The 13,424-nt window shown below is 42.8% G+C and overlaps 1 protein-coding gene across 5 annotated transcripts in view; it reads left to right on the top strand.

Annotated features, from left to right (window-relative positions):
- The window catches only part of Kif27 (kinesin family member 27), a 78,782-nt gene that overhangs the window by 4,723 nt on the left and 60,635 nt on the right, over positions 1 to 13,424 (top strand). For 4 of the 5 annotated variants that reach the window (XR_002379511.3, XM_021180420.3, XM_021180421.2 and 1 more), the window contains exons 3-5: positions 4,588 to 4,788; positions 6,013 to 6,971; positions 12,849 to 12,992. Coding sequence is in view for 4 of the 5 variants with exons in the window: in XM_021180420.3 (XP_021036079.1) it covers positions 4,588 to 4,788; positions 6,013 to 6,971; positions 12,849 to 12,992 (1,304 nt within the window). In the remaining variant the exon portion in view is untranslated. The remainder of the gene's footprint in view (positions 1 to 4,587; positions 4,789 to 6,012; positions 6,972 to 12,848; positions 12,993 to 13,424) is intronic. The other variant, XM_029468628.2, reaches the window with a different exon arrangement.

Here is a 13,424-nt window from a genome sequence, read left to right on the forward strand (position 1 = left end):
TGGATGCTACAGTCAAACTCACATCCTCTGGAAAGCAGCAGTGCTCCTAACCACTGAGCCAACTCTCTACCCTGTCGTTTGTTTCTTGATGGTGACCACTCTGACTGGGATGAAATGGAATCTCAATTTTAAAAAGAAATTTGTAATTAATTTTATTTCTTTGTGTGTGTGTGCACACGTGCGTACTTGCATGCATGCACCCACATGTGTGCAGGAGCCCATTCAGTCCAAAAACAGGGCATTGATCCTCTGAAACTGGAGTTGTAGGTGGTTGTAAGCTGCCATGTAGGTTCTGTGAATCAGACCTGAATCTTTGCAATACCATTAAATACCCTTAACTGCTGAGCCATCTCCAACCCCCACGCTTTTAAAGGGAGAGTCTCACTGTGCAACCTTAGGTGGCTTCTAACTCACAGAGATTCTCCTGCTTCTGCCTCCTGAGTGCTGGGACTACAGATATGCAACAACACACTCAGCTCAAGAAACTGTATTTCATCATTGGCTAAAGATGTATACTTTTTCAAATATTTATTGGCTATTTCAAATATCTTTTTTTTTTGTTGTTGTTGGTTTTTTGAGACAGGGTTTCTTTGTGTAGCCCTGGCTGTCCTGGCACTCACTTTGTAGACCAGGCTGGCCTTGAACTCAGAAATCCGCCTGCCTCTGCCTCCCAAGTGCTGGGATTAAAGGCATGCGCCACCACGCTCGGCTCAAATATCTTTTTAATATTTTATTTTATTGTGCTGGGATGTAGAAGACTATTTTCTTACAAGTATATAATGTAATTTGAGTGTATTCTCCCAACATCCTGCTACCCACCTCTCTTGCTCTTCTCCCTTCTCATCAATCCTCTTTATCCCTAGACAGTTTCACTTCTCCTTTCATGTCTTCTCTCTATATATGACACTGTGTATCTACATACATATATGACACTGTATGTATAAACCATGTTTGTTATCCATTCCTCTACTGATGGATACCTGGGTTGATTCCATAACTTAGCTATTGTAAATAATGCTGCAGTGACCCACGTTCAAGTGTCTCTGGAATCTGTTAACTTGGAATCTGTGGGTTAAACACTTAGAAGTGGTATGGCTGGGTCACATGGCAGGTCTGGTTTGCTTCTCAAGGGCCTTGCATTTTTCTGCTCTCCATGATGTTCAGACTAGTTTCATCCCACCAGCAGTTACAGGCAGGTATGTGCTGTCTGCACCCTCGCCAGCACTTCTTATTGTCTTGATGACTGCTGTTCCAGCAGGGACTTCTTTTGAGAGTGGTCTATTCTGTTCATTAGTCCATTCATTGATGGGATAAGTTTTGAGGCTTTTTGTGTATTTTAGATATTAATACCTATGTGCTGTATAGTTGAGGCAGATACTTTTTAATCCTGTACTCTATTAACTCAAGAAATTGTTTACTTAGCTGTATGATACAAATGTTAATTTTATGTAATCTGTCACTTTGGGGAATAATTTCTATGTCATAGTTCTTTATAGAAAAACTATGCCTATTTATATCCTTAAATTTTATTTATTATTGAGGGTGCATGCCATGGCATATGAATGGGGTCAGAGGACAACTTTCAGTGTGGTTAAGGATGATGTTGAACTTTTGATCCTCTTTTTCCACCTCCTGGTGCCCAAGTGCAGATGTGCACCCCTGTGTCCAATCCGTGTAGTGTTGGGGCTTGGATCCAGAGCTCCATGTACATCAGCAAACACTCTCCAGTGAATTGCATCCCCAGCCCATGGAAACTGATTTTTAAATTCATGTGCATCAGATATGAAACTGTCCTCTGGGACTGTCTATCCCCTCCCCCACTCTGTCTTGGAGTCATATATTCTGACTTCTATAGCCATTGAGATTCATCTGTTGAGATAATAATCTGTTGAGATAATCCTAAAGTCATCACTCTGCTAACTGCAGTGGTTGGTCTGCTCTTATTTCTTACCTCACTGGACCCATTAGCACATTCTCCACCTGGTTTCCAGTGACTGACCACATTCTTGGTCCTTCTCCTATGATGCTGGTCCCTCCTCAGGTGCTCTGGCAAATGAACTAGTATGAGAAGTGCTCTGGAGCTCAGGAGTTGGCTCTCCCCCAGGCACCTTTGTCTTTGAAAACATCTTGTCCTTAGTGGTCACAGCCAGGCTTAGTCCATTGCTTGCTGTCTGTACACAGATGGCTTCCAGTTATTTCCAGATAACTGTTAAAGCTCCGAGGACACAGATTCAACTGCCTGATTGTCTTAATAGGTTAGGAGAATGTGCTGCTGTCTCTTCCTCCAACCCACTAGAACCAATGGCAACTGCAGTGACTCTGGGCAAACCCTGCAGTCGTCTTGACCAGCACTTTCTCTCATGTCACATCCTGTCTGTCAGAAACTTTTCAGTCTGGTTTTTTTGTTTTTTTGTTTGTTTGTTTTTTTGTTTTTGTTTTGGTTTTTTTTTTTTTTTTTGAGACAGGGTTTCTCTGTGTAGCCCTGGCTGTCCTAGAACTCACTCTGTAGACCAGGCTAGGCTGGCCTTGAACTCAGAAATCCACCTGTCTCTGCCTCCCGAGTGCTGGGATTAAAGGCGTGCGCCACCAATGCCCGGCTTCAGTCTGATTTTTAAAAGATTATTTTCATGTGTATGCATGTTTTGCCTACATGTATGTGTGTGTACGAGTATGCCTATTGCCAGTGAAGACCAGAAGAGGGTATTTGATCCCCTGAGATTAGAGTTATAAATGAACCACCATCTAGGTGTTGGCAACTGAACCCGGGTCCTTTGGAAGAGCAGCAAATGCTTTTAACCAATGAGCCATCTCTCCACCTCCTCCGTCCTTCTGTTCCTTCCCCAACTCCACCACCCCTGCATGATAAGGCCTTACTTTGTAGCTTTGGCTGGCCTCAAACCCTTAATAATCCTGTCTCAGCTCCTAAACTGTAAGGTTGTAGGTATGTGATGTCACATGCAGTTGACAGAAAACCTTAATGACTTTTCAACATAAGTGCAGGTTCCATCTTGATACCATATCAGGATCTGTTAAATTTATCTTCCAAATCCCCCAGATAACAAATTGCTACAGTAGCCCCTGAAGTGGTCTTTCTACCCATACACCTGCAAAAGACAGTAGTGAGGACTGTCCTCCACTTATTTGTAAAATTTCAGACCATAATGTTACTGCTCTCTTTGTGACTCTGACCTCAGCCACAAGGAATCCAAGAGGGCAGCCATCCACCAGGATTTCCATGGTTTTCAGTGTGCCACCCCTCTGACCTCATCTCTTGTCTGTCTGTCCTTGCCCCTGATCCTGGCTGTGCTGACCTTTGACCTTGTTTGTGATCACATCATCTGGTGCTTTAACATGTGTTCTTCCACTCTCAAGTCCTGCCCTTGGCCTTAGTCTTTGAACTTGCAGTCATGGCTTCACACATGCTTTACCCCGCCCTCCACTCACTCTGCTTGTTTTTTGGATTCATCTGTGTCTGCTTTTGAGATCGCCTTGCTCTGTCCAGGTTGACTATGAGTTCTCAGCCCTCATATCTCAGTGCCCCAGTGGAATTTTAGGAGTCTATCACCATGTGTGGCTAGCATTTTAATATGCCATATAATTTATAGTTTTTATTCATTGTTACTGCATGTTTGTAGAATTCTACAACATTAGGGGATTTTCCCTTTATTTTTTTGGTTGTGCCAGAGCCCTAGAATGTTGTATTATATATAGTAAATACTAAACACATATTTGTTAAGTGGATAAATTCTTCATAAGGGATACCTGTGGACTATATGCATGGTGTGTGCATAGTAAGTGCACACACACACGCACACACACACACACACACGTATCTTTTTTGTCTGTGCAAGCACATGCAGAGGCTGGAGGAGGATGTGGATGTCCTGCTGTGTCACTCTCAACTCTGTTCCACTGAGACAGGGTCTCTCCCTGAATCTGGAGCTAGTAGACTGGTGACTATCCAACCTGGGATGCTCCTGACTTTCCCTTTGGAGTTACAGATGCCCTTGTGCCATGCTTGACTTTTTACATGGTTTGTGGAGCTCTCACCTCAGGTCCTCCTTCTACTGTATAGACAGAGCTCTTACCCAGTGAGCCATGCTCCCAGCCTGTTGCCTCTGGATTTTATAGTTGTGTGGTCTATCCCTGGATAAGTTCAATTAATAATATACTTTTTGAGATGCTGTCTTGCTATGCAACCCTGGCTGGAACTTAGTATGTAGCACAGTCTGTGGCACATGCCTCTCTGTGACAGCACACTCTGTGGCACATGCCCCTGGAGCCCAGGGTAAAAAGTGCTGCGGATGTAAAAGCACACTTGATCACACTCCATGTTGTTTTCTTGGGCATCATGCTGGTCTTTTTTGGTCACAGGTTTTAGTCCATTACAGAATCATCCATGGTTACTAATTGTGAACTGTGCCTCTGTCTCTTGAGTGCTAGAAGAAAAGGTATGTGCCACCATGCCTGTCCAAGTTTAACAATTCTTATAATAGAAATATAAGAAAAATATATTAAGCATAAATTCCAGATGTAGCCTTTGTTTATTTCAAGACTCAGATGTGCTTTCTATTTCTGAATTTTCAGCATCAGTTGTGGAGGGTCAAAAGGGTATCATTCCTCGAGCTATCCAAGAAATATTTCAGAGCATCTCTGAAAATCCTAGCATTGACTTTAAAATCAAAGTGTCGTATATAGAAGTGTATAAGGAAGACCTAAGAGATCTTCTAGAGTTGGAGACGTCTATGAAGGACCTTCACATCCGAGAAGATGAGAAGGGGAACACAGGTGAAGTAGCTCAGTGAAACTCTAGCATGCCTTGGTAAGACCCAGGCACCTGTCAGGATGCCAAGAATAAAGGATGAATTTGGTTTTCCTCTGTGCTCATAGTCTTGTTTTGCTATGCTGGAAATCCATCCAGGGCTAGGAAAGTGCCGTGCCACAGAATCCACATGAAGAAGCTTCCTTTTTTTTTTTTTTTTTTTTTTTGGTTTTTCAAGACAGGGTTTCTCTGTATAGCTCTGGCTGTCCTGGAACTCACTCTGTAGACCAGGCTGGCCTCGAACTCAGAAATCCGCCTGCCTCTGCCTCCCGAGTGCTGGGATTAAAGGCGTGCGCCACCACGCCCGGCGTTTGTTTTTAATTTTAAAATATTTGGGGACAGAGTATCATTATAAATTGCCTGTACTGGCCTTTAACTCACTTTCACAGACTGGCTTTGTTTGAACTTTGAATCCTCCTGCCTCAGCCTCATGAGTAGATTGGGTCACAGATCTGTGCCACCAGGCATGGCTCCTGTTTTCATAGAATAATTACAAATCAAAACACGGAAACAAAGCATTCTTTCTGTTTTGTTTCACTTTGTTTTTCTTGATTCTGGAGCTTGAGCCCAGGGCCTCACATGCACTTTGTACCCACTCTGCCTCTGAGCTCTGTAACTCTAGCCCCCCCACCCCGGCCCCAGAGGCTTTGATTTTTTTTTGTTTTTGTTTTTGTTTTTGGGTTTTTTTTTTTTTTTTTGGTTTTTTTTTTTTTTTTTTTTTTTTTTTTTTTTTTGTTTTTGTTTTTTTGAGACAGAGTTTCTCTTTATAGCCCTGGCTGTCCTGGAACTCACTTTGTAGACGAGGCTGGCCTCAAACTCAGAAATCCGCCTGCCTCTGCCTCCTGAGTGCTGGGATTATAGGCATGTGCCACCACACCCGGCCCCAGAGGCTTTTAATGTCATTCATTCTAAAGAATTCATTATGATGTTTGACCAAAAGCAAGAATTGGATCTTAACAAATAAAATACATCTTTTAGAGTTTAAATTTGAGTCCTATTTTAAAAATAATTTCTGTTGGAGTTTTTCTGCAATTATTTAATGATATTCACTGATGTTGTTATTTGAATCATTACTACTTTTTAAAAAAGGTTCTCTCTTTGGGTTACTTAGCAAAGGGTAACTGTTGTGGGATTAATTTAATTGTACTGGATTTTGATGAAACTTTGGTTTTAAAACTTTGTGTTTTAAGTGATTGTTGGGGCCAAGGAATGCCAAGTAGAGAGCGTGGAGGATGTGATGAGTCTCCTGCAGGTAGGGAATGCGGCCAGGCACACAGGCACCACCCAGATGAACGAGCACTCCAGTAGATCCCACGCCATTTTCACAATAAGCGTGTGCCAAGTTGAGAAGAACGCAGAGGCAGCTGAAAACGGAGAGTGGTACTCACATCGGCATATTGTCTCCAAATTCCACTTTGTGGATTTGGCTGGATCAGAAAGAGTGACCAAGACTGGGAACACTGGTGAACGATTCAAAGAGTCCATTCAAATCAACAGCGGGCTGCTCGCTCTAGGAAACGTAATAAGTGCCCTTGGAGACCCACGCAGGAAGAGCTCTCATATTCCATACAGGGATGCTAAGATTACCAGGCTTCTGAAAGACTCCCTGGGTGGTAGTGCCAAGACTGTCATGATCACGTGTGTCAGCCCTTCCTCCTCGGATTTCGATGAGTCCTTAAATTCTCTCAAATACGCGAACAGAGCACGGAACATTAGAAACAAACCTGCTTTAAACTTAAGTCCCCAGGCAGACCGAATGGATGAAATGGAATTTGAGATTAAGTTGCTTCGAGAAGCTTTGCAGAGCCATCAGGCCAGTATCAGCCAAGCTAGCCAGGCATCTTCAGAGAATGTTCCTGACCAGAATCGAATCCATTCTCTGGAGGAACAGGTAGCTCAGCTCCAGGAGGAATGTCTGGGGTACCAGGACTGCATAGAGCAAGCATTTGCCTTTCTGGTGGACTTAAAAGATGCTGTTAAACTAAACCAGAAACAGCAGCACAAGCTACAGGAGTGGTTTAGCAGGACTCAGGAAGTCAGGAAGGCTGTCCTCACCCCATTGCCTGGAAACCAGGGCATTGGGAACCTGGAAGAAGGACCCCAGCATCTGACAGTTCTCCAGCTGAAGAGAGAACTTAAGAAATACCAGGTACTTAGACATTACTAATTAATCACTGCATTTTTAAGACTGTGTCTTGCTATGTGACTAGGCTGGAACTCAGTGTGTAGACCAGTCAGGCTGACCTAGACTCTTTCTTTGTTTCTTGTGTGCTGGGATTATAGGAGGGTATGCTCTGACCTAAGAACCCCCATCCCACTCTGTTGACAATGGGATTAAGCACATAGCCTTCATATACTAGGAAAGTACTCTGCCTTCTGAGACATCCCTGATCTATTTTGTCTTCTTTGAAATAAGATCTTATTCTATTGCTTAGGCTGGTCTGGAACTTACGTGCCCAAGCTGGCTTTGAACTCGGGGCAGTCCTCTTGCCTCTGCTTCCTAAGTGTTGGAGTTATGGGTGTGTGCTTTCATACCTGGCTCACAGATAGGACTTGTTTAAGACTATGTTCATTTGGACAAGTACATTCTAAAAGTTATTTGGGAATTTCCAAAGTTCTAAATTTTTTAAAGAATGTTTATTTACATCTGTATGGGTGGAGTGTGAATGGCATGTGAGAAGTACAGGCATGTGATTGCAGAGGTCAGAGGACAGCTTTTGAGAGTGGTTTTCTCTTTTAAGAATTATAGAAAAATTAGGTGGTGTGTTGGTACATTTTTTTTAAATCCCACCACTAGGGAGGCAACCTCTGTGAGATCTAGGCCATCCTGGTCTATACAGTGAGTAAGGCTTATCTTTAAAAACACAAAAAAAGGCAATAAGTATATGAAAATCTCACTTGCTTTTCTTCTTAGCATCTCTGTGTGTCTCATTTCCTATTCTTTCTCAGATTTGTTCTTTGTTTACTTCTTTTCTCCTATGATGTGATCAAAGTACATTTTAAGGTACATTTATTAAATAGAACCTTGTGAACTTTCATACCAATTTAGAGGATCAAAGAAATATTTTTACAAACAAAATTAAGTTATATTGTACTGAGTTTTCTTCTTTTGTATGTGTGTGATTGCTGAAACCCAGGGCCTTGAACATGCTAGGTGCTCACTGTATCCCTGAGCTATGTATGCCCTTGGTCTTTTGTTGTTGTTCCTTCTCTCTTTTCTTTCTCTCTCAATCACTCTCTCTTTCTCTCTCTCTCTTTCTCTCTCTCCTTCTTTCTTTCTTTCTTTCTTTCTTTCTTTCTTTCTTTCTCTCTTCCCTCCTTCCTTCCTTCCTTCCTTCCTTCCTTCCTTCCTTCCTTCCTTCCTTCCCTCCCTCCCCTTCCCTCCTTCCTCCTCCTTTTCTTCTGCTTCCTTCTCTTCCTCCGTCTCCTTCTTCCTCACAGTCTCATATGATAGTGCAGACTTGCTAGGAACTCCCTCAATATTTTAGTCATGTCTAGAACTTTGAATGATCTCTGCCTCAGTCTCCCAAGACCTGGAATCACAGGGATGAGCCACCATGTCTGACTTTCAGGTCTGTGGTTGTTTTTGTTTTTGAGACAGGATTTCATATAGCCTAGGTTGGCGTCTAACCTGTTATACAGCTAAGGATGGCCTTCAGCTTCTCTTCTTCCTTTTTCTACCTTGCAGCTCTGGGATTAGATGAGTACATCAACTGCACCCAGTTTATTTAGTACTGGGAATCAAACTCCGGGCTTTATGCATGCTAGGCAGGCACTCTACCAACCGAGTTACATCCCTAGGGCACCACTGTTGTTCTTGAAAGAAGAAAATACTTTATCCCTTGAGTTTGGGTTATACACTTATTTATTATATTTATATATTCTTTATTTGGGGGGATTTTATTATTTGCTGGGATTAAAGGCGAGGTATGTGCCATATACCTCTCTATATACTTGATTTTTAAATAATGTGGGTGTATACATGAATAAATATATACTGTGTATATATTTAGTTGAAAATTACTTCCTCATATTTAAAAATTACATTTATTTGTGTGTGTTGCACATGCATGTGTATAGAAGTCAGAGGACAACTTACAGGAATCAGTTTTCTCCTTCCACCATGTAGTCCCAGGATTGAACTCACATCCTCAGGCTTAGTAGCGGTGCTTCACCCTTAAGCCATATCACTCACGTCTTTTTAAATGAACATTATGTATAGGAGCTAGTAGAGAACAAAACAAAGTCAGTTTGACTTTTGTGAATTTTTCCAGCAAAATCCCACAAGGGGGCCGTGAGTTGTTCCTTAAGTAACAGCGCTCTGCTTCCGTGGTATTACTGTTTACCTTTTACATTTTTTGTGTGTTTTTTCTTTGTTTTTAATTTCTTTATCCTTTTATATATGGGGGTATTTTGCCTGTAGGCGCTTGCGTGCGTGTGCGTGTGCGTGTGCGTGTGCGTGTGCGTGTGCGTGTGTGTGTGTGTGTGTGTGTGATGCCACAGAGGCGAGAAGAAGAAGGCATCAAATCCCCTGGAATTGAAGTTGCAGAAGTTCTGGGCTGCCTGGATGCTGGGGAGGGAAGCCATGTTCTTTAGAAGAGCAGCCACTAAGTCATCTCTCTCCAACCATGTTTTTGTTTTTTCCAAGGAAGGATCTCAAATAATACAAGATAGCCTTGAATTCTATACGTAGAACTCCAGTTCTAGAGGATCTGGAACCCTCAAAATGGCATGCATGCAGGCAAAAAACATCAGTGCACATAAAAATAAATAAATCTAAAGAGAGAGGCAGGAAGGGAGAGGGAGGGAGGGAGGAAGGAAGGAAGAAAACAAACAGAAGGAGCTGGTGCATGCCTGTCATCCCAGCACTTGGGAGGCAGAAGTGAGAGGATCATGAACTCCAGGCTAGCCTGCACTGCACAGTGAGTTCCAGGATAGTGTGGGGTACATACTGCCCTGTGCCACCATGCCCACTTTTTTTGTTTTTCAGCAGGAAACCATCATTTAAAACAGAACATTTTTAGTTACAGGTTTCAGCCAAATACATTTTTACATGATCCGGGAGAAAACCGTTTCACATGGGACATGTGGCAGGCACACACCTGCCATCCCAACACTCAGGAGGCTGAGGCAGGAGGGTCTAGGGCTGCTCATGGAGCCAGTCCGGAAACAAACGAACTAATGAGAGCTCTTCTTAAACTTTTTAAATTCAGAGTGTGTTTTCACTTTTAAAGTTTGAAATTTCCCAGCAGACCTTTCAAAACATGGACTGTGTATATAGCTTAGGGACAGGCACCTGCCTGTGATTCGTGAAGCCCTGGCTTTGATCTCAGCTCTGGGAACAGCTTAGTAGAGCTGCTTACATTTTTGATGTCTTTAGTGTATGGCTTAGTAGAAGACACTTCTGTTTTCTTGTGCTTTAGCAAGATCTTGTCAAAATTATAAGGAAATCTACCCTTATGTAGATTTATAATTTGCAGGCATGAGTATTTCAGTAACTTTTGAGATAAACCATGGGCATTCTTTCATACTACACCAAAACTTAATAAGTAAAAATTTTCTTTGTTGACAGGCAAGGAGTGATTGAAATTATTTTATTATATTATGATTTATAAAATAAAACTTACTGGTCTCTATCTTGACCTTTGAGTGATTCTTTTCTGCATATGATTTTGAATGATTATATAATTGTCATTTGGAAAATAATTTAGTGTAAATATTCCACATGTTTAAACACTTTCTACATTTCTTAATATCACCAGTGATTTCACTAGCAAAGTCTGTAGCATTTATTGGGAGCCATCAAGCTCACAGTGGTAGAAATGGTTTCTAAAATCTTAATTTTTTTTTCATGAAACTTGAACTTTATATTTTATAACAAATATATTAGTTACTTTTTTGTTACTGTGATAAAAAATATCTGCCAAAAGTAACTTTTAAAAGGCCAGTTTTCTCTTGGCTCAAGTTTGAAAGTATAGTCCATATAGCAGAAAAGGCATGACAGTAGGAACAGGAGGCCGCTGGTCACACGGGCCACCGTCGGGAACTGCAGAGAAGGTAATGTTGACTCTACTCATTTTGGTTTTTGTTTGTTTTTTATAAATTCTGGGATGGGTCTTCTTCCTTCGGTTAAACTTTTTATAAACACCCTCATAGACACATCTGCAGTTATATGTTTCCATGGTGATTATAAATTTCCTCTTGTTGACAATGAAGACCAACCATCACAATTCCATCCTTATTAATTTGATATCCATTATTTTAGGTCGTAACATTTCATCTCTATTTCTAGGTCTCATTTTCATCTCATAATACAAAATATATTTGGTTATCTCTAGACATCCCCACACTGCTCAAAAATCTGAAGTATCTTCTGAGCCTTGATGTCTTAACTGTCAGCTCCTACAATTCAGTATTTACAGAAGGGAGAAAGTGGTCAGAGACAGGAAACGGGACCAAAGCAAGACTGGAACCCAGCAAGGAAGACATAAAATCCTACAGCTTCATGTCCAGCATCTGGGCTTATGATGTGTCACCTGGGCTAGCAAGGGCCTCCGTACCACATCTCTCCAGCTCTGCTGCTTCAGTACAGACAGCTTCTCTCTTAACACCTGTCTCACTGTATGTCTGTTGCTTTCCTTAATCAGTGTCCCATGACCCTGGCATCCCCAGTATCCTGGGATTCCATTACAACTTAGCTTTTCTGACACCTGTCTACCTATTGACCACTCAGGGACCCCTTGCAGGGAATTGGATGGAGCTATACATTGAATGGCCTCAGTGACTTTCTAAAGCCTTGGTACGAGTCTCCATGACTTTCTTGCTCCTGTGTTTGTCATGCCTGTAAGATCAGTGTCTCCTGGATGCTGCTTCTAAGTCCTGCTGCTGCTGCCACCGCCGCCCGAGGTGTAGCCTCTGGTGCTGACCGTGATGAAACGGTTCCTAGGCGGTTGTTTTCAGAAGGGAACCACTTGAGCAGCAATCTCAGTGCTGGCTCTCTTCTCTCAAATGAATTTCCATTCTCAGAAGACGGAGCCTTTCTTAGGTAGAGTTGTGCCATCAAGGCACTTTCCCCCTGCCCCAGGGCCAAGCACTGTTGCTGATGGCGCTAAACTCCTTAACAGTGACAGCTGCCTTCCCTGCTGAGCAGTAAGTACAGTTTTCCAACAAGTGTGTGCTCTACTCGTTGCTTTCTCTCTCACTGTAGATCTGGATGAGAGTAAGGCGGGATAACTGTGCCATAGCCTGAATGCTATCCTGCTTTGACAAGTTTCTTCACTAAGCATATTAGTCCGTTGCCTTGAGTTCAGCCTCACTCAGGTTCCCATGACAGAATGCAGGCTGCACCTTTGTCAACTTGAAACAGTTCCCATTAGAGCCCTTGTTTCCCTTCAAAGTCTCGTAAACATGGTCTCCACTTGTCTGGGCCCACACTTCTTTGGCATTCTGGTCTACCAAACTGCTGCTGGGACATTCCAGATCTAAGTGTAGCATTCTAGGGTTCTCTACCTCAGTTTTCCAAACTCTCCCGTAGTCCTCTGGCAAACTAGGTCATGGGATGAGGTTCATCGCAGCAACTGGTGCTAAGATTTTCATCACACTTCTTAGTCCCAGTTACTTCTGTTAAGTAGTCTTCTTGTTGCGGGGACAAAATACCTACAATAGCAGTCCAAAGAGAGGAGGATTCATTTTGGCTAAAAGGTTTGAGGTCCGGGGCAGCCATGGTGGCAGAGCTGAGGCTACTGGTCAAGTTGCACCTGCAGTTAGGAAGAAGACAGATGATGTTGGTGTTCCCAGCGCTTCCTCGTTTCTATTCCCATGAAATGGTACCATTTGCACGTGGAATCAATTCCCATGCAGACACAGTGATAGGCACCTCTATTCTGCTTGTCTCAAAAAGAATCTAGAAAAAGCCAAGTAAGAAGGATAAGGAAACCTTGGCCGGTGTTGTCAAGCTATCAGTGGACCTTACACCGTTCTGTAGCACTCTCAGGATCTGCTGAACTCTGTCTTCTTCCCTTCCCAGTGTGCTCTGGCCGCCGACCAAGTGGTGTTCACGCAGAAGGATCTGGAGCTGGAGGAGCTAAGGACCCAAGTGCAGCTAATGGTGCAGGAGAACAAAGGGCATGCCGTGTCTCTGAAAGAAGCCCAGAAAGTGAATAGATTGCAGGTAGGCTCAGCGCATGTCGATCTATAAGTGTAGCCCTGCTGAGCAGACGGGCACTCAGACCATGAGCTGGTGCTTTACAGTGGTGCACTACAGATAGGGAACTGTGGACATGGCAGCTCAACTACTTGGCTGTTTGTTTGTATTTCCTCTGTCTGTGAAACAGAAGCCCAGCAAACAACAAAGCTGGTTTCCCGTTAAGGTTTAGGGTTTAAAAAACAAAGAAAATATCTAGGGACTTGATTGGCACGCCATGCATTAGTTATCTTTTCTCCAGACTTTTCATTCATTTTTGTCAAGTTACTAGGCAGTGTGGTATTAAGGACTGAAGGCAGGGCTGGCACTGTAGGACAGTGATGAATGCCTCACCTGGTATGTGTAAGACCAGGGGTTCAGTCCCCAGTGACAAACCCCAAGAAAATTGGAAGGTAATCA

The sequence above is a fragment of the Mus caroli genome, unplaced genomic scaffold (assembly GCF_978045245.1).
Source record: "Mus caroli unplaced genomic scaffold, Mus_caroli_1 scaffold_15, whole genome shotgun sequence".
Taxonomy (NCBI): domain Eukaryota; kingdom Metazoa; phylum Chordata; class Mammalia; order Rodentia; family Muridae; genus Mus; species Mus caroli.